Source organism: Polyergus mexicanus, unplaced genomic scaffold (genome assembly GCF_030449975.1).
Source record: "Polyergus mexicanus isolate NDT 795.1 unplaced genomic scaffold, iyPolMexi1.0 SCAF_9, whole genome shotgun sequence".
NCBI classification, from domain to species: Eukaryota; Metazoa; Arthropoda; class Insecta; order Hymenoptera; family Formicidae; genus Polyergus; species Polyergus mexicanus.
In genome coordinates this window covers 4,371,328-4,393,475 of record NW_027223329.1, presented here as the reverse complement: position 1 = coordinate 4,393,475, position 22,148 = coordinate 4,371,328, and the positions used below count along the sequence as shown (strand labels likewise).

Sequence of the window (22,148 nt, the reverse complement as noted above, 5' to 3'; positions counted from 1 at the left end):
TATTAGCATTTTGTAGGCTTTATATACACTCATGACAAGAATTTGAATACGGGTATAGATAATGAATAACTCGCCGCATAGCGATAAGCGACTGAACTATTTTATAATACTTTGTAATAAGCTGCAGATTTTGTTCGGTTTTTGCTGCCAATTTGCCATCAGATTGCGCACTCTAGATCCTGCTCAGTTTTTGCCGACAATCTGATGTCAGTCATGTCAGCAAGCTTTGCTCGGTTTCTGCCGCCAATTTGCTGTGTAGTTATGTTAGCAAGCTTTGCTTGATTCTTGCCGGCAATCTGCCAGCTTAATCGGTAATAGCAACTCTTGTACCAAATTTGTAGCCTTTTTGCTGATAATAATTTATAGCAAGCACTTGGCAATATCTGTTAGAACAGACCTGGCTGACTGGGATAGTGTTTTGGAAAGCTCTCGACATAAGCTATAAGAATATGCAATAAAAAATAGGAGGTTCCATTTAAGAAATTAAAGGTGTCCTTGACTTGACCTTAACGATGCTATCCAAGGTCAAACCAATGACACCATCTTATGTTCCCCTCAAAATCATACAATTTTTGTTCAAAACGTTTTTCTCTAAAATACTTAGTTTTTGAAAGAAAAGGGCTGTACTGATGGTCTAGGACACTCTGTATATTCTGTCCAATTGTAAATTAACCGTCCTGGCTTCAGTTGTCATATCGCTGTTAACAGTCTTGTATATTATAGAAGTCTGTATTTAGAATCGGTGATCGCGTGCAAAATAAATGCAGATTGAAATAAGTAAGACAACAAATGGCTGTACATGTCCCTAAAAAACATAGAAAAAAGTAGACGCTCAAGATAGCTGCCGCACTGTTCGCGATAAGTCTACTCTCACTACCGATATGCTCACTCCTGTTATTCTTTACTTTAGTTCCACACCATAATGTTTTCAAGGATTTCTGAGCTCTGTTAGCAATATAGGAGTATTACATATATGTGAGACATAGCCATATTGGCAGTCTAATACTAGTATATATAGAAGTATGTAGTTCAAAGCAATTAAGTTTGTGCAGCGATATCTTAAAATTCGAAATAATCTAGTGTAATCATTCTTTTTATGAATTGCACACATTCTGCATCCTTTCTGAGTTTTCTCTTTCATTTTCCGAAATATTTTTCAGTCGTCAGTAACAATTTTTACAAGCTTGTTTCAAATAAAACAAATACCTGTTAGTGTTATCCTTTGTTTTAAATATCGAGTGTTATTGATGCTTATTATGTTTATATTAAGTACTTATAGCAGCATAGCGGAAAAAGATAGATCTATCCATTTCGTTAAATGATGAATCATGAAACGAGTAGATTTATTCGAATGATCATCATTATGTTAATAACAACCTGTCTGCTTTCTCGATCAGGCGGATTAAAAACGAGGCATTGAAAACTATGTACACTCTGTAAAAAGTAGTCAACAATACAATTATATTACTTTATAATTTGTTGCATATAATATTATTATCGTTGACATTCTCTTTCAGTTCTTATTAAAAATTTATTTTTATACATATAATTATAATGTTATACATATATTTACATATATATTTATTTCACATATATACTGTTCTTCTCTTTCATTATTTTTAAATTGTGTTTTGTATTGTCATACAACATATTGTTTTTATCCACAAATATTTTTTCAAATTAAATTAAAACACATTCCTGCAAATCGGGCAAGTAGATTTTTGACTTGTATTGAACCATTTATACTGAAATAAAAAAACAACATATATAATAATGTTAAATAAATTTCTTAAAATTAATAATATATGCTTACCAAACAGAGAGTGTGAAATTTCTTACGACAAGTATGGCATGACAATTTTGGTATTTGATATGTGTTAATATGGAAAATACTAAAGCATATGTAACACTCTTCAACGCCTGCAAATTTCTTATCCAAATTACGTTTCCACATTATGAGACCATCCCAAACGGAACCATTCTGTAAGAGAAAAAAATATTATTTCAATATATTGTTAAATTTCTATCAGTTAAAAAATAGATTTTATTTTTGTCAAAAGAATCACAATATGCACGGAAAAAATATCTGGATACAATTAGAATATATACACACATACATGTGTATGCATAAAATCTAAATGGTTTAAAACAATTTTATAAATTAAAATGATATAAAAATCTGGTATGCTCCTGTTTCCTTAGGATGTAAAAAATTTGATTAATTAAAAATAAAATAATTGTGTTATAAAATTAAATTATTATAAAAAAATTTTTAAGTAAAATATCAATTTCACAAAAATAAAAATATTTTTATAACAAAACTATTTGGGCAACTGTTAAGGGTCGACAGAAGTGACGTCCAAACTTCGAATTGATATTGGAGACTTCGCGCGGTGACAATGCGAAACTGCGACTTCAGGGTTACTAATTTGAAATAAATTCTCGATCTCTATGTAGAGGTGTATGTCCGTATATGTATACACACGATTGCATTGCTCGCGTGGACGCATCGTGGAGAGGAAAGATAGAAAAGGATCAACGATCACGCTATCTTTATTCCACTAGCGTATCGTTTTATGGGGCAAAGTGCCCACTTTTTATAAATTTTATATTTGTTTATGCACATTTGTGCGTATATACAGTGTCCTAGACCACCCGTACACTCCTTTTCTTTCAAAAATTAAACATTTTAGAGAAAAACGTTTTGAACAAAAATTGTATGGTTTTGAGGGGAACATAAGATGGTGTCATTGGTTTGACCTTGGATGGCATCGTTAAGGTCAAGTCAAGGACACCTTTAATTTCTTAAATGGAACCTCCTATTTTTTATTGCATATTCTTATAGATTATGTCGAGAGCTTTCCAAAACACTATAATAAAGTATTTTTTCATTAAGTACTTTATGAGTTATTTTATATTTTAATCTGACATATTTTGATATAAAAAATAAAATATTTCGTAAAATATTCAGTTTTCGATAATCTTACCGTAATACTTTTATGTACAGAATAACGAGACAAATCAATTAGTATAAAAAAATAATTGTTTTTAAGAAAATTATTTACAATGTATTTTTTAAAATAATTTTGTTTTTTTTTGGCACTAATTGATTTGTCTCATTATTCTGTATATAAAAGTATTACGGTAAGATTATTGAAAACTAAATATTTTACAAAATATTTTATTTTTTATATCAAAATATGTCAGATTAAAATACAAAATAACTCAAAAAGTACTTAATGAAAAAATACTTTATTATAGTGTTTTGGAAAGCTCTCGACATAATCTATAAGAATATGCAATAAAAAATAGGGGGTTCCATTTAAGAAATTAAAGGTGTCCTTGACTTGACCTTAACGATGCCATCCAAGGTCAAACCAATGACACCATCTTATGTTCCCCTCAAAACCATACAATTTTTGTTCAAAACGTTTTTCTCTAAAATACTTAGTTTTTAAAAGAAAAGGGGTATATGTGTGGTCTAGGACACTCGGTGTGTGTGTGTGTGTGTGTGTGTGTGTGTGTGTGTGTGTATCAATAATATCTAAAAATTATATATATTATTAAAAATCGTATGATGATAAATAATAACAGTAAAAGAATAACTCACAGAGTGAACTAATATACAGTATGTAAAACACGGGCATTTATTAGACTTGGCAATTTATTGTTTTTTTACTTATTGCTTTTTCATTGATACTTTATGTATTATCAGCACGATAAAGCGACAAGGAGAAAACGATTGTTAATTCTTGGCTGACATTGTCTTTCAGCAATTGCAAATTTATAAACTGACAAGTATGCTATCTTGATTTTTTTTCGATTATATCGATATTAAAGTGTAAAAATATCTGTTAGATAAATACTGATAATATAAAAGAATTTACAAGAAATATATGATGGTTCAGTACAAAAATGTTCAATCTATCACATAGTGGATTCAAGTTCAATTCCACAGACATCTCAACAAAATTTGTTATATTTTTTGTTATATAAATGTTATTACATTTTGTGTGAGAATTATATTTAAAATAATTGTTAAAATTTTGAAAATATATTGATCATTTTGTAATTGTATAAAAAATTTATTTTATTTAATATATCTTATAATAAACTAATAATAGCTAGGAGAAAAAGCTATTATTATCTTAAATATATTACATATATTAAAATATTAACATACTTTCAAAATTTTCAAATTTTGTTCTTAAAATAATTCTCAAAACACAAAAATGTAATAACAAAACATATAAAAAAATTTAGTAAATATAGCGAAAAGGGTCCCAGCCCCAATGATCTTGATCTTGACATATGTTATCAAGGTCGTCGCCCTGAGTAACTCTCAGAAGATTTTAACTGTCGTTCGTTGTTTACAAAAAAGTTATTAATAAACAAAAATTTGTAAAAATCAAAATTTATACAGTCTGACAATGAAAAACTGGATATTTAAGTTAGTTTACAGAAATAGTCCTACGTATACTACACATATAAACTTAAATAAACATGTCAGTTTTTACATATATAGGATGTTCAAAAATAAAATATAAGTACCAGCTATATAAATATGAAACCGGAATTTTTGTATAGAAAATACACGTTTATTGTATGAAAATGATAAAAAATATTTTATTCGAAGTATTGCCCATTGCTAGCTATACATTTTTCCCATCTCTCTGACAATTTGTGGATGCCACGCCAAAAAAACTGTTGCTCCTTTGAGGCAAACCAGTCATCGAGCCATTTTCGTACATTTTCGTAAGAAGTGAAGTGCTGCTCAGCAAGTGCGTGTCCCATCGATGCAAATAAGTAGTAATCGGATGGAGCCAAGTCTGGTGAGTAAGCCGCATGCGAAAGTATTTCCCAACTAAACGCCTCAATCGTTTCCTTGACCAGTTTTGCTGTGTGTGATGGTGCATTATCATGAAGCAAAATCACTTTGTGTTGCCTTTTTTGATATTCTGGTTGTTTTTCACGCAAAGCTTGATTCAAATCGATCATTTGTTGTCGGTAGCGTTCAGTATTAACGGTTTCGCCAGGTTTTAGCAGCTCATAATAGATCACACCCTTCTTCCATGTTCTTCGTTTCTCACGTCAAAATCGCCACTTTTGAATTTTTTAAATCACTCAAAGCACTGTGATTTACCAAGAGCATGCTCACCGTAAGCTTCGACAAGCATTCGATGTGATTCTGCAGCAGTTTTCTTCTGGTGGTAACAATCAATGCTGTCCGCAAATCATAGTTTCCAGGCACAAAATTCGACATGTTCAACGCTATTAAAAACTATGCTGTTGTATGAAACTTGTATTGTTGTGAGTTGAAAATCTTTATCAGATGTCAAAACAAGAAAATGGCGCCAATGACGCGGTTTGACGGTAACTACATTGACAACTAGGGCTATTTATGGGCAAATTCCGGTTTCATATTTATATACCTGGTATATTATTTTTTTACCCCTAAACCTTGATTTCTCAAGCTAAAATTAGACAATAGATGAAATCGTCATTTCCAGCAGAATTACGTCCAATCACTATAATTTATATACTAGTCTATTCCATTGCAAAATAATAACATTGCCGACTTATGTTTGTGACTTTACCTTACAAGACATAAATCACATCTTATAGACTTGTTCCTTGACACAAACTAATAGATCTTTTATGCTCTCAGGCCTTCAGAAAAAGTTAAAAAGTTCTTTCTACAACACATTCAAACTCTTTCAAAAATCTTTCTCTGATAATACTAACTATCACATCAAAATAATGCAATGTACAGTGCATTTGTGTGCTTAAGTAATAGACAGTTCAAATGCAATCTTTGCATTTAACCTTGCTTATTATCTTTGTTTATTTAATCTTGTACACAAAGATGTAATATACACTACAAGCTAATTAGTTGATGGCAGAGTGAACTAGACCATTTCCCCTGCTCAGTGCCAATAAAAGAGAAAGAAGAATCATACATCATTGTAGTCACTTTGAATAGCGTTATAATGTTTATTATATCAAAATATGCATACATTATTGTAAAATCCTATTTGCTATTAATATTATTTATGTTTGGTTCTAGATAAATATGTATCTACAGACTTCTATATATTATACATTATACCTAGACCACCATCAACGATGTTGCTAATGAAGCCAGAGCAACCATTTACAATTGGGCAAAATATATATATAGGTTGGATTAACTACACAACTAAACTACACTCTGGACATGTTCCAAAATTTACTGCCAGTACCGAAAATCTATAGTTTATGTAAAGTATATTATAGACTTCTAGTACTGGCAGTGAATTTTGGAATACGGCTTCTACACACACTTATATTCTTACAATTTCTTACATAAACATTGTATATACTTATATATTCTGCACAATTGTAAATGGCTGCCCTTGTTTCTAGAGTTGGATAGTAATTAGTTAAACAGTTAAAAGTTAAATTAAAAAGTTAAAAAATTAATAACTTTTAAATTAACTTAATTTTAAACGTGTTAACTTTTAATTTAAACTAGTTATTTTTAAATGCATTAACGTTAACTTATTAACTTTTTTTATACCAATTAAAATAATTCATCAATATTAAAGTCATGTGAAAATGGTTGATCGTAATACGAATATTTCATTTGTCGTACAACAAATTTGTTGGATGTGTCAATTCACTATTATATGAAACCATAGACGTATAATATATAGACCGCGCGTCTCTACATTTTCTGTAGTCAGAATAGTCAAAAAATAGAAAGAGATAGCTGCTATATGATCATCAATCTATCTTTTTCTAATGATGCGTGGTAATGTAAAGAAGTCTTCGTTGACTGAGAAACAGAAAAGTAGAGGGGATGAAAGATAAAGATAGAATGGTAATACTAAGCATGCTATCTCTGTCTAATATTTAACGACTCCCACTCCTTAACTCTCGGTGTAGATTTCGATGTACTATGTCTATGTATGAAACATAAGCCCATATTCATAATCGGTTCTTATATTTAAGACCGTCTTAAATACAATCTTAAGGTATCATAAATCAATCACAGAGTCGTATAAGCATCTTAAGACATTAGTTAAGATGGTCTTGAAATAAGAAATGAATAAGGCCAAGTCGTAATAGCAGTCTAAGTATAATATGCATATAGAAGTCTGTGTATGTATCTAGCAATAATTTTCACTCAGCGCAATCAATTGTATTAATACAAATAGTAATAATCATTTCAGGATTAATTAAGTAATAAATTAAAAAATAGTATTTCAAAGACTTTTCACTAATATTATAAAAAATTAATAATGATAATTTTAATTATATTAATTAATATTAATATTTATTTTATAATAATTATATTGTTAAAGAAAACGTATTTATTAGGTGTACAATAAAGCAATTTAAATACAATATAATTTACCGCTATTTTGCAATTACTAGTATTGATTTCACATTAAAAGAGATGACATATTTGGAAGGATAATTAACATTATCTCAAATTTTATTAAATAATAGAGAAAATTTCACCGATAATTTTCTCGTTTAATACCGCATTCTTTATGAATTTCAACAAAGAAAGAACATTGCAAAACCATGAATCAATTTATTACTCTTTTCTTGGCATCAATATTGTATCATATAGTATATGTGCATATTAATTTATGTTTTAAATAAGATTATTTTGACATAAGTGATCATGAATAAATTTTCAGAGGTCTTCAAAAATTCGAACAAAGAGTCGATAGCGATGTGTTGCTTGATGAAAATTAAACTCAAATGTAAAAAAAAATTCGCAAAACAGAAATTATTTAGCAAATCACACATTTCCAACCTTGCTTACAAAAAATAAAAAAAATTTGAACGAAGCAAAGGGAGTACTACATGAACTAAACCGGAAAAATATTTCAAGGACTCATTTGTACAACTAATAGAATAATAATATAACAGTTGGAAAGGTCTAATAAGAGCCAATTGCAGTAAATTAATACATCACTATCTTTTTTAAATCATTCAAGAAATCTTCTTTTATGATATACGTTTTGATCCTTTCTTTGGATTATTTTCAGCAAGTTAACGGACAAAAGCTCGCATGTCTTAATATTCGATTTTATCTCCCGTTCCCATAGTGAGTCTCCTATCGGTTCCAGCCATTAAAAGATGTCATAATGTCCATAGGATGGAAATTACAAAGCTGGAGAGAATTAAAGATCGAAACATAATATAATTCTTTCCGAAGTAAAAAAATTAGTAAAGCGTAACGAGAAGAGACTCACCAAATTAGTTTCAAAGAGGAAGAGCCGAGATCGAGGAAACACAAACATCTGAGTGTCAGAAATAAATGGCATGCACTGATACAAAATTAAATAATGACAAGACTGACATAGAAAATCATGACTTCGCAGACAACAGGGACGGCATAATACATAAAGTGCGAGAGGTTATTTAAATTTTCGTTAAATTTTTTACGATTAAAGCATATGTATGATGAAGACATCCTGTGTCCATTTGTCGGTTAAGACTTTTTTTTTTGACGTCTTATTAGTCTTATTAGTCTTATTAGTCTTTTATTAAGGATAGATTTCTTATCCAAAATCTCAATATTTCCCAATCAAAATTTTGAGTCTCAACATTCTCTGCCATAAAAGGCACTGTAATGGGTTTGGTGAATAGAGCTATTTTATTTCATCCACGGTTTCATAAAAAAAATCTTGAGTTTGCAATTAAAATTCTGCTTGAGAATGGTTATCCATTGTCTTTCATCTTTGAGGTCCTCTGAAACTAAAAACGCTATTTTTTAACAAACAAACGACAAAAAAGATTGAACATTAATTGAACGACTTTAATGGAGACGATAATGATGACCGTAAAAAAATTTTTTTCAAATTCCATTTATTGCAAGAGTGTCTGAACAATTTAAACATGTGGTCCGTAATCAGAATGTAATGCTCTCTTATACTACTCTGAATAAATTATACTCTACCAAAGTACATAAAGATTCTCTGCAGAGACAATCACGTATGAATATGTGTATAAGATCTCTTGTAAAGACTATGATGCATTGTACATAGACCAAACGGGTAGATTATTAAAAACACGCATTAATGAACATCGCAATCACATTATAAAAAACACGTCGCAACATTCGGTGATCATTGACCATAGATTAACAAACTATGAATTTGATTGGGAAAATGTTGAGATTTTGGATGAGGAATCTATCCTTAGTAAAAGACTGATATTCAAAATGTTATTTATAAGACAAAAAAATAGTCTCAACCGACAAATGGACACAGAATATCTCCACTATATGTATGCTTTAATTGTAGAAAATTTAACAAAAATTTAAATAATCTCTCGCGCTTTAAATATTATGCCGCCCCTGTTGTTTGCAAAGTCATGATTTTCTATGTTAGTCTTGTTATTATTTAATTTTGTATCAGTGTGTGTCGTTTGTCTCTAACATTCAAATGTTTGTGTTTCTTTGATCTCGACTCTTTGTCTTGTTTTAAACTAATTTGATGAATCTCCTGTTCGTTACATTTTATTAATTGTTTCACTTTGAATAGAATTTTATTATGTTTCGATCTTTAATTCTCTCCAGCTTTGTAATGTCCTATCCTATGGACATTATGCCATCTCTTAATGGCTGGAACCGATAAGAGACTCACTGCGGAGACAGGAGCTGAAACCGAATGTCCAGACATGCGAGCTTTTGTCCATTAACTTGCTGAAGATGATCCACAGGAAGGATTAAAACGTACATCATTAAAGAAAATCTCTTGATTGTTTTTTTTAAAATAATTCGGTGTATTGACTTACTACCGGCTCTTATTAGCCCTTTTCAATATTCAATATTCTTATATTTATATCAGAGGTTTTCTAATTTGTTATTAGAATAATAATAATAATAATAATCATAATCATAAATTTTATATATTTGACATGGAGCCACAGATGTCTATATTAAATTAAATTGCTAACTAAGCCTTCGGACTTGTGTCGTATAAGGTTTCCGATTATATGAGAGAAAATGGCGGCGATCCTGTGTATGTAAATCATGTCATTTGTGTAAAGATGCCTTTTCACGCTGATACTCGACGCTCATTTTTAGCGTCAAAATAGGTCACGTTATTAAAGTTGACATTACATTGTGAAAAACGCATGAAAAAGGTTTAGCATCGAATTTATAGCGTCAATACCATGTAATCGTATGTGAATCATATCATTCAGAAATAAATATTACGTGGTTAAGCGAATGTACGAAAAAATTATCAGAACAAAATCGGCAATGTAAGAAACTTTTAGCAGCAGTTCTGATAAATGATGAATTACAAAAATAGGAAAGAAGAAATTATCGTAGAAAACGTTATTGGGTAAATCCAATATTCATAGAACGATACAAACATGGATTTTACCACGCATTTTTTCCTGTCGTTATTTTGGAAGAAGCACGATTCAGGAAAAAAAAATCTCGTTCATATGGCCAACAGCACAGCTTGACGCTGAAGCTGAGGAAATCCAGCTTTTTTTTCTTGATGTTGAAACGAACGTCCCATGAATTCGCACCTTGAGTCTTACTTACAGCGTCGGTGTGTGTCAACTAGTCAAAAACTGTGCTTAACATTGCTTGTATGGATAATATTATTCAGAAAGTTTCTGATAAAAAAAAATAAATTAGCAACATATACAATATTAGTCGATTTAAAAAATAATAGAGAATTATGCTGTATGATATAGTATATGCGTCACATAGCGTTCTTTCGCTCATATACCGGAAATCCTATCGGACGCAAGTCATGCTATTGTAATCGTGACAAGTTAGCAATCTAGTTTAGTATAGACATCTGTGCATGAAGCACACCATATATACACTATGTTTTTTTAATAATCAATTTATTGCAATACTTACTTGATGTGTGAGAAATATAGAGAGTTGCATATGACAGTTTCTCCAGTTTGCTGTACCACCAATCTGTTGACCAGATTCTACCTTTACTGTACCTAAGGGATGATTTGACGGTAGCACTATGCTTAATTCCAATTTCGTGTCATCCATTTGATATAAAGCTATTACTTCCCTTGTTGTTGGATGCACCTTTACCTATAAATATAGCACATATAAAATTAAATTACAAAGTTTAAAAATACAAAAATAATTTTATAAGTAAATTTTAATGAATATACCTGCATATTTTCAACATTAACTAATCTATTATTAAGCTCTTCTTGACAAAGCATAGGGCTGATATAATGACTCGTAATTTTATCTATTATTGCACTGACTTTACTATCAGCTGTACTCAGCCATTGTCTCACTAATACTGGTAAATGTCGTAAGCAATTTGTATATAACGAGCATACAATATGATCTAATCTCCATTCTGTCCAACTTTCTATAATATAATAATAAAATTAATATATATATATGGTATATATAGGATGTGTGTGTATCTCATTCAACGTTATTTTCACTTTAAAGCGTTTAATCAATTAGGACAAAGAATTTTGGACTTCAACAGGAAAATAGCGTCAAGCAAAGCGCACTTATAATCATATTTTATTGACCAATAAAGCAAAAAGCCATCATATCTATAAAATTAGCTTGCTTCATAAAGTTGAAAGACAGAGTATGTTATAGTTTTTTTTTTGTTAAAATTTATAATTTATTTATTAATTAAATGTTTTTAATCTAAAAAGAATCAATCTTTTATTTATTTAAGGGGATTAGGTAGTCAAAAAAATCGATATCTTTTTTATTTTCCGAAACTGTTGTTTCCTGAGTAAAATGCCGTTTAATTTAGCAAAATTGTGGATTTAGTAGCCGAAAAGGTTGAGCGGCGCACAAACTAGTTTTCGCTCGAACGTAGGTAATCGTAATTTGATAATAATGATTCTTATATAAATAATCCTAATCTTGAATATGAAATAATCGATTTTTTTCTTATTTTAATATGATTGTTTTATTTGTTGTGTATAAAACGTGTGATAAAAATATTATGCTACTGGAAATCATTAGACACGGTATATATCGAAAATCATACTTTAAAATCTTTCAAAACTTTAAACGTGTTTTCCTCCGTTTTTTTTATTTTCTTTTCGTTTTGCAGTGATAACTTAAATGCAGATTCAAATCGACTTGAAAAAAATTGTGCATGTTCACAATATGTATAATTTCAGACTGAACCTCTAAAAAATCTGTACAAATTTTAGTTTTTGAGAAAAAAAATCAAATAGCTTTTTTTCGACAAAAAACAAACTTTAAAAAAAAATCGCCATTTTATAGCCATCACTTTAATAATTTTGTTCTGATTTCTTTTTTACAGGCTCAATGTAGAACCCGATGTATTTTGAAGGAATTTTACAAGTCGCTATTTTTTTTTATTTTAAGTAAAAATTGCTGCAAAACTTATTTAAAAATCATTTCCGATCAGCCATTTGCAGCGCCATTCGTAATGCATATTTTCAACTAAAAAAATTTTTTTTTTTAGTTTATGATTCTAATATACATTTTGTTAAAGGATAAGTTTCGATTTCAATACATTGTTTTGTAAGAAATTTCCCCCCAAAAACTTCATTTTTGTCAAATCTGACTGCCTAGTCCCCTTAATGTATGTGTCTAATGCTGTAAGATCATGCATTTAAGGACAAAATAAAAATTTTGTTAAAATAATATAGTATTTTAATTTCAGAAAACGATAAAATATTATTCTAATTAATAGTTAATATGACTTCCCTTTACCTCAATAACCATTTTTTGAAGTTTTCTTGATATATTTTGAATTAAATTTTGCAAATTCTGTGAGTCCAAATCCTCCTGTGTTGGTTGTGCTTTGAAATAGGAGTTATTATTAGTTATTCCGAATATATGTAGGTCGATCAAATATGAACGAGACTTTCTGAATAGGAGTAGGATACTTTCACGCTCGTTGTTGTGAATATTGGGCTGTTAGTAGACGTGTTTAGACCCGCTCTAAGCTGCGGGTTTGTGTCTGCAATCGTTTGTTCAATAGTAAGCATGATGAGTGAACAGAAGGTGCCTGTCTCTGTTGCGCAACGCATAATTATTAAATTTGTGATGTATGACCATGTTAAAATAGCTAAAATTTTGTGCAGATTACATATAAAATTCGGTAAAAATACATTATCGAAATCTCAAGTATGCAAATGGCATAAGTTTTTTTGTGAAGGTCGTGAAGAAGTTGCAACTTTGACTTATGCGCGTCGACCAAGGACAAGCATTATGCTTGAGAAATGAATATGAGAATTCAACAAATTCGCGACTTTATGGAAGACAATCAATGAACAACAATGAATAAATGTAAAATTAGTAAAGAGATTGGCATAATGGCATACTTATGGAAGTGTGCAAACAATCAGAATGAGTTACGATTTCGAAAAATCACTGCACGATGGGTGTCTTGAATTTCAAATGCAGATCAGAATGTCGTAAAAGTCGAAATCTCTCAAAGGCTTTTGAATCACCATGCAATAGAAGGAGACGCATTTTTGATGTGCATTCTCAATATGATGGATTTGTTTGGATCTCTTAAAAAAGCCTTAGCGAGAGAAAGGTTTTCCAACAACGATGAAGTGGAAGACTTCGTGCGCAATTGACCTCGTACTCGTCTTGCTACTTTTTATGAAGCAGGGATAAAAACTGCCAATGCAGTGGCAAAAATGTGTAAACATTAGTAGATGCTATGTAGAAAAATAATTATGTTGTTTTTTATATGTGTTAATCAAATATAAATAATTTTGAAACAAGTCTCGTTTATATTTGATCCATCCTAGTATATATATATATTCGGTATAACTATATATATATATATATTTATCAATTTTATTATCCAGAAATGCCTACAGATATTCGATCGAGTTCGAATCTGGAGACTGCAAACAACCACCAAAATATATAACAAAGAAAAGCCAGGCTTTTCTCTGTTCCTATCAAATTAATAACTCGAATGATCTCTGCAGTCTCCAGATTCAAAACCGATTAAACATTTGTAGACAATTCTGAATAATAGAGTTGATAAATTTCTGGAATAAATAATAATAATTCCTATTTTAACATACTATAACTAGCATAAAAGAATTTCAACTTACATTTGCAAAATGTAATTTAAAATATACCAAGATTTGAAAAAATTATTGAAGTTACAAAAAATCACATTAAATATTAATTAAAATAATATTATTATATATTGAAATACTATATTTAGCTACTATATTTACTTTAATTGATTTTTCACCCTTAAATGCATTTTTTAGAAATAAATATGTTATATTTTATACATTAAGTAAAAAATTGATCTTTTAGATAATTAAAAATGTTTCATAAATAAATTTCTAATTAAAAAAAAATCTATATACATATCTTTTCTTTCCATGGATAATACTTTATCAAGCAAACCAGTTTCAGTTTACATGAGGTGGATTTTTATTTTTGGTGGTCACTGTTGTGTGTGTGCGCGCGCGCGTATATGCGTGTATGTGTGGATGTGAAAGTTTGTAATCAATATTAATAGTACCTCCAAAATTAAACGATGGAGTAATGGTAAATGCTTCCAACAATTTTACAGTCTTTTTTTTATTATCCTGTAGTATTTCCACGGGCATTAACTTAAAGATATTATTTAATAGACAAGGAAAAAAATCATTCCTAAAATTCATGACATATGTTAAAAATACATAGAAATAGCATATAAGTTATTAATAATAAAATTAAAATATTGCACATATGGAAATATATGTGCATATATATATATATATATATATACACACAAGATGTCCTAGACCACCCGTACACCCCTTTTAAAATGAAAATAAATAGCTTTTATCAAAAATCGCGAACACTTTTTAAGTAAATCGGATATGTTCTATCGAATGGTGACCTTGAACTTAACCTTAAGGGTCAATTGAAGATCAACTTTGATTTTTTAAATGGAAATCCCATTTTTTATTGCATGTTCTTGTAGTTTATCTCGAGAGGTTTTCAAAACATTATAATAAAGTATTTTTTCATTAAGTACTTTTTGAGTTATTTTATATCTTAATCTGACATATTTTGATATAAAAAATAAAATATCTCGTAAAATATTTAGTTTTCGATAATCTTACCATAATACTTTTATGTACAGAATAATGAGATATATGTATATATAAAATATGTATATGTATATATAAAATAATGTATATATAATAGAATATATACTTACTTCAATATTTCAGCATATTGATACCGTAAATCACTATGAGCATCTGCACACATATCTAACACAACCGTCCACAATAGCAAATATCCTAATGTATATGTATAAGAATCTGTAAACGGTTGGATTGTGCAGCTTGTTGTATCACATAATCTGAAAAAATAATAATATAATAAGAAACATAAACACAACACACACATCTGATTAAAAATGGTTATAAAATAACTTATTAAACGAACTTACTTGAACTCCATGAGCATTGTATTTACAATATTTTGTGTATTTAATAATACTGCTTTGAATCTCCTAATATTAAAATTGTTTGATTCAAAGTTATCAGATTCGATAAGAATTTTGTCACATTGTACAAGTTTTGATACCATATGTTTCAATGCATAATAAGCTCCTAATTGAATACTAGGTATAGGAGATTGTAATAATTTCAGAGACAGTTCTAACATCTCATTGAAATTAATTATTTCAGAATATTCGTCTAATTTTTCGAATAATGTATTTTTATCAAGAATACTAATTGATTTTCCTAAACAATCTAATAATATAACAGATTTTAAATTATCTTGATTGTATAAATCTGCATAAAACATCCAAGTTTTGACAATACCACTATTTATGCAATTAGCAAATACATTTATCCATTCATCCAAAAGTGCAGGAGATAATTCTGGTATTGGTTCTTGCTCATGTTTGTTCATTAAAGTTTGAACTGCATAGTATAATTGATTAACTGCTATCATTAATGCCATTATTTTAATATCAGTATAATTAAGTTCGAAATTAATAAATAACTGTTGCCATGTAGTAAGAGATATCAAAATAAAATCCCAATGTTCATATTGTAACTTTGATGGAACTTTTTGGACAAGTGTTTTAAGCAATCTTATAACTTCTAGCAACAAACACAGCTGATTCCATGAAATATTAGAAATATCATAATCTAAAAGTGCGATATCTTTTTTATCATATAACATAATCTTTTCTACAATTGTAGTATAAGTTGAACTATCATTTTTGAGACATATCGCAATTCTGGTGACAATTAGTGTATGAATATCGTTATTTGTTAATGACGGAATATTTTCTGGTATCCAATAATCGCTTAAGACTTGAATTGCTTGCATGTATGTTTCTTCATCATATTCTCCTTCATTATTTTTGCAATTTTCATAGTACTCTACAGGATTATCACTCATTTTAAATTTAGCATAATGTGTACGAATCATATATGGTAGCATATATCCATAATTTGATTGATTTTTTTGTATATGAGATAGTACATCACTATGGATATATTTCCCAAAATATTTTTCCAGATTGATAAAACTGCTTTTTAATGAATCATAAAGCTTATTAACATCATTATAATGTTTAGAGGCTTTATAATGTTTATTGTATATTTCAGCTACACTAGCTACATATGTAATATTTATCAATATTTCTGTAATTCCTGGTAAATTTAGATCATATAATTCAACACCTTCTTTTGAATCTAAAGATATGTTAACATCTGTAGTATTAGAACTTCTTAATCTCTTATATAGATTATTAAGCAAATCTGTGGTAAATAAAGCCCATAATAAACAATTGATCATATTATCCGAAGTTATATCGTTCGTTATATCAATAGACATATAATGATCGAAAATTCGTATCTTCTTCTCAATATTATCTATATATAAGTTGCCTGTCATTATTTCACCATATATCGCAATAGTGGTTGCTTCTGCAATCCATAATTTTATATCAGATGCTGTTAGAAATAATAAAATAGTTTCATTAATGCAATGAGACTTTGTGTTATTATTATTAATTATAATTTCTAAAACATCTGTTGCCAAATTTATTAATATATCCTTAACATGACATGTATTATATATTTTATTCCAAATTATAATTGCACATCTTTTAACAAGATCATTAAATTCTGAATCAGATAATATCTCATTACTTTTTATAAGTCCTTCTTTCCAACTATTGCGCACAATATCAGTAGTTAAATCATCATATTCTCGAGTGCATAATTCAAAAAACGTTTTCAATATCTGTACAGCACATAATATTATTTGTTTTTGACCCCATATTAAAGTCATTAACTTTGTCATAAATGTAATAAATTCCATAGAGCAATTATCATTTGTTCCATTTAATGAATCACAAAATATTGCCACAATCTCATTTGCTCCTTCATCATTTACTAATAAACCTCCAGTTGCCGAAGTTTCAAACGCTAACAAAATCAGATTCTGATTTTTTTCTAAATTATTGTGTCCAGGTGAAACAATTTCTTTAGCTACAGAAATTAATAACTTGGTTACACTAGTTTGTGTATACCATTTCTTTATTATATGATCATTTCTATTACTTTCAGATAAACTACAATATATTACGTTCCTTGTTATTGCCATATCATTTAATTCAATTAATGATTCTAAAACTTCATTTTTTTCTTTATCATTTATATATTTAATAAAATAGAATATTAATTCAGTAATTTGTCCTATTATTTCCGAATTTTTCAATAATAAGGGTCTCAAGTTATTATTGTAAAATTTAAAGAAATTCTTATCAAACTTAAATGATTTTGAAAGCGCAATGAACAATTCTCTACTTGCAAAATGTTTTATAAGTTTGTTCAGCTGTTTGATATATTCAATAGATTGCTGGTTGTTCATGTTATTAAAGTAAATTATACAGAGTGCATTTACAAACTCGTAAAGTTCTGCGTTAAAAACTGTATCTGTAGAAATATCGGTAATTTTTACTTTTGACTGGTTTGCAATAGAATTACTTAAATCAGAAAAGTTTACTTTTAATTTCTTACGGGTGTGATCTGGTAAATTCTTTAAAATTAATAAAAACTCAATTTGAGAATCTTTTGTATCTATAGTATGTGATGTTACAATATCTCCTGATATATTTATGAGTTTGGTAAACAACAATCTCAATTCATTCCAAAATTGCTGCATTAAAGAAATGTATGCTTTATATCCCTCATTAATACGATTTTTACTCCAATATTGTACTAAATGTGCTATTTTGACAAAACAAAATTGTTTCATAGAAATGCTATCTGTCATACATGCTTCTATAAATAACATAAGCTGTTCTTTGAGAAGATAAATGCATAAATCTATATTTTCGACATTTATGAGAATTGAATAACGCAGGCATTCGACAAAAGAGGTCGCTATAGCCATCGTTTCTGAGCGACTCATTTGCACATTTTTGGCAAAAAATCCCTGACGCATGTTGTCAAAGAAGTTCATGTACAGATCATTGGTATTGACATTCAGCTTTGAAAATTGACTGATAAAAGGCAACAAATTTGGATAAACAGTGCTGGCGCAGCATTGACCACCAGATCGTAAAACATGCCATAATTTCGGTAGTACGAGTTTATCAATATTTACGACAAGATACCAATCACCAATTTTAGTTGTAGCTATAAGCATGGATTCCCATACAGCTGATAAAATTCCAGGCTCAGATTCATCAAGACTATTTATAATAGTAGTCAATGTTCTTTTCTTTTCATTTTGTAATAGTTTTTCTGCATTTTCCATTATAGATGTCAATACATTGAAGAAAGCTGTTTTTACTGGCAAAGCATCGTGTTTAGCCAATTTCCAAAACTTTGAATTGTTCAAAATTTTGTTATGAATCTCTAAGATTTTGTCTATTTCATGAAGTGGAACTTTGTTGAAATAACAACTATATCCTTGCAGATTCGCTACTAATATCCTCTGATATTTGGCTTCCATTTCTTCTTTAGTAAGAGATTTTTGCATCGATAATGTTTGAGCTGTGTGTACAGTGATATTGTCATTAATATATACTAAAATTTCACGTTGGTAATAAACAATTGCATCAATTATCTTCCATGGTGGAAAAGTATTATTGAAAGAATTGATAGCAGCTGAGGCTGCTGGAGGATATGTGTCATATTGAGAAATAAACCAAGCACCAGCCAATTGTTTTAAATATATTGCTATGCCTTTCCTTATACGTTTGGCAACTGCTGCATGTGCTAACTGTGCAGCTTCTCTTACTCTATGATCTATATCAATGGATAGAGCACAATACAGTCGTGGCCAAAAAGACAACATGCTTTCTATTATTGATAATTCAGCATCTTGACACAAAGTTGCAAACTCTTGCAATGCCTGTACATTCATACTTTTATCATTTTACAAAACTTAGGCAAATTAATCAATTAATAAATCAAAATAATTACCTTGTACTTTGTTGTAGCATCTTTTTTGTTCATTTTTTTTAGTAATACTTGAAAACTAGCATCCACATTGTTTATTTCTCCTTCATTTAAGGAACATAAGGATAGACCAGGTAAAACAGGAACATATCCTCCATCTTTAACTGCTGAGAAACCAACATAATTGGGCATTGCAGTTCCCAAAAGTTCTGCACTGCGACTACTATTTGATGGCTAGAAAAGGATTTTTTTAAATCTTACATGATATTTCAAACGTATAAAAATAAAAATAATATAAAAAATGTCATTAATGATACGAAAGTAAAAATATTGCCATAAACAAATTATTTGTTCAAGTAACAATAATTATATATTAACATACGCTAATAATGAATATTTAAATAATGCATACTTAAGTTACATGTTACAATCATTATGCATCATGCTTATAATCATATATAATTTATATATCATTTTCTTTTACCCGTGCATTATTTTTGGTTCGATGTGCTTGTTTATTTTTACCCATGTTAAAAATTCAATGGCGTGAAAAGAATTTGATTAATCTCAATATCTGTGACCTGTGACTGTGACTTTAACCACAAATTAATAGTCAGATAGCCAAAAGCCCGGGTTAAGGGTTGACAGGAGTGACAGGCAAACTCCGAATTGATATTGGATACCGATAATAATGTGAAACTCAGGTTTTATGGTTACCAACGCTGAGGAATGAATTCTCAGTCTCGATCAGTATTGCCAACTCGGATCATCGTTATCCCACTAGAGGGTTTCGTGAATCCTACTAAAAACTACTAAACTCCTCTGCGTTCTTTCCCACCAGAAACCACTAATGGTGCATGCTTTCCCACTCAAAAATCACTGTATGTATACTTCGATTTTGCCTTTAGTCCGGATCTACAATAGGTGTAGTAAGCCTTTAGCCTTAAGAAATTGACCTATCACAATCAAGTATGAGGAGAATACTCGACTGTGATTAGTCAATTTCATTGAAGATTGAGATTCAAGATTCAAGATTGAAATTTGACCAATCAGGACAAAGAAATTTTAGTCCTTTTTGTTCTGATTGGTCAAATTCCAATCTTTAATCTTCAATTTTCAATTTTTAATGCGTGGTCTGATACGGGCATTAGGACTTACTACATATCTATTGTAGATCCGGACTTAAGCAATTAAGTATTTACGAACTCATGATTTGATTCAAGTATTACTTCCTCTTTTATAATTGAAAATTCTTATAAATTTTCTTCGAGATGAGCAAAGCTTCGAAAGATAAGCGATATGTCCAAAAATTCAGAAAAGTCTAGCTCACGGATGTACAAATGAAAGAATGGATCGTTCAGGTATATATACCCAGTCAGCCACGTCTGTTCTAACAGATATTGCCAAGTGCTTGCTACAAATTATTATCAGTAAAAAGACTACAAATTTGGTACACGAGTTGTTATTACCGATTAAGCTGGCAGATTGCCGGCAAGAACCAAGCAAAGCTTGCTAACATAACTACCCAGTAAGCAATTTGATAACAAATTGTTGCCAAATTGGCATCAAATTCGCTCAAAACTTGGTAACAAATCCAGTGCCATCTGTGTCCGCATTAAGCTTGTGTTTTGGTGACAAAGCTTATTGACATAACCTGACAGCAAATTGACGGCAAAAACCGAGCAAAGCTTGATATGATTTGACGTCAAATTGATGGCAAAAATCGAGTAAGATCTGCGCAAGACAATCTGATAGCAGATTGTCAGCAAAAACCGAACAAATTCTGCAGCTTTTGGCCATTCATATAAAAGTATATATTTAAATAGATTTAAAGCCTTAACCCTAAGTAACAAAATGATGATAAGTTTTGGTCATAAAATGACCATTAGATAATTAGACATTATATAAAATCATATATTAATATGTTAAAACATATAGGTAAATTCAAATAACTTAATTTATAAAATTAAAGATCTTTTTGGACAGAAATTGTTTGAATAAGTGAAAATCGAACAATTATCTGTCCAATTTGCAAAAAATCAATTCAATATCTGAATTTCCTGTATAAGAATTGTGTCAAAAATTGAACTGATAGAAATATATATATTATAATATTATTAGTATTTTGTAGGCTTTATATATACACTCATGACAAGAATTTGAATACGGGTATAGATAATGAATAACGCGCCGCATAGCGATAAGCGACTGAACTATTTTATAATACTTTGTAATAAGCTGCAGATTTTGTTCGGTTTTTGCTGCCAATTTGCCATCAGATTGCGCACTCTAGATCCTGCTCAGTTTTTGACTGGGCAGTCAGCCAGGTCTGTTCTAACAGATATTGCCAAGTGCTTGCTACAAATTATTGTCAGCAAAAAGGCTACAAATTTGGTACAAGAGTTGTTATTACCGATTAAGCTGGCAGATTGCCGGCAAGAATCAAGCAAAGCTTGCTAACATAACTACACAGCAAATTGGCGGCAGAAACCGAGCAAAGCTTGCTGACATGACTGACATCAGATTGTCGGCAAAAACTGAGCAGGATCTAGAGTGCGCAATCTGATGGCAAATTGGCAGCAAAAACCGAACAAAATCTGCAGCTTATTACAAAGTATTATAAAATAGTTCAGTCACTTATCGCTATGTGGCGCGTTATTCATTATCTATACCCGTATTCAAATTCTTGTCATGAGTGTATATAAAGCCTACAAAATGCTAATAATATT

General features: G+C 29.8%; 1 protein-coding gene across 3 annotated transcripts; it reads right to left on the bottom strand.

The window, feature by feature from the left end:
* Positions 1–1,516: 1,516 nt before the first annotated feature.
* Positions 1,517–20,129, bottom strand: Ltn1 (E3 ubiquitin-protein ligase listerin). 3 transcript variants are annotated; one of them, XM_070301548.1, is made up of 9 exons: positions 19,904–20,129; positions 19,444–19,653; positions 15,435–19,372; positions 15,198–15,344; positions 14,511–14,641; positions 11,164–11,372; positions 10,889–11,080; positions 1,814–1,981; positions 1,517–1,745 (listed from the first exon to the last, which is right to left on the bottom strand). In XM_070301548.1, the coding sequence occupies exons 1-9, from the start codon at positions 19,946–19,948 to the stop codon at positions 1,686–1,688; spliced, it is 5,100 nt and encodes a 1,699-aa protein (XP_070157649.1). In that variant the 5' UTR covers positions 19,949–20,129; the 3' UTR covers positions 1,517–1,685. The 3 variants fall into 3 exon arrangements, with proteins under 3 accessions (XP_070157649.1, XP_070157650.1, XP_070157652.1); XM_070301549.1 differs by lacking the exons at positions 1,517–1,745; positions 1,814–1,981; positions 10,889–11,080 and adding an exon at positions 12,719–12,807 and having other exon boundaries at positions 11,260–11,372; XM_070301551.1 differs by lacking the exons at positions 1,517–1,745; positions 1,814–1,981; positions 10,889–11,080; positions 11,164–11,372 and adding an exon at positions 12,818–12,968.
* Between the last annotated feature and the right edge of the window lie 2,019 nt (positions 20,130–22,148).

Bases quoted from the DNA above. Each gene is read 5' to 3' on its own strand.
- Ltn1 (XM_070301548.1), bottom strand. From the start codon at position 19,948: ATGGGTAAAAATAAACAAGCACATCGAACCAAAAATAATGCACGG. The intron at 19,373-19,443 runs GTAATTATTTTG...ATGAATGTACAG, and splicing joins ATGCTACAACAAAGTACAAG to GCATTGCAAGAGTTTGCAAC. The intron at 14,642-15,197 runs GTAAGTATATAT...CATGAATTTTAG, and splicing joins CAATATGCTGAAATATTGAA to GAATGATTTTTTTCCTTGTC.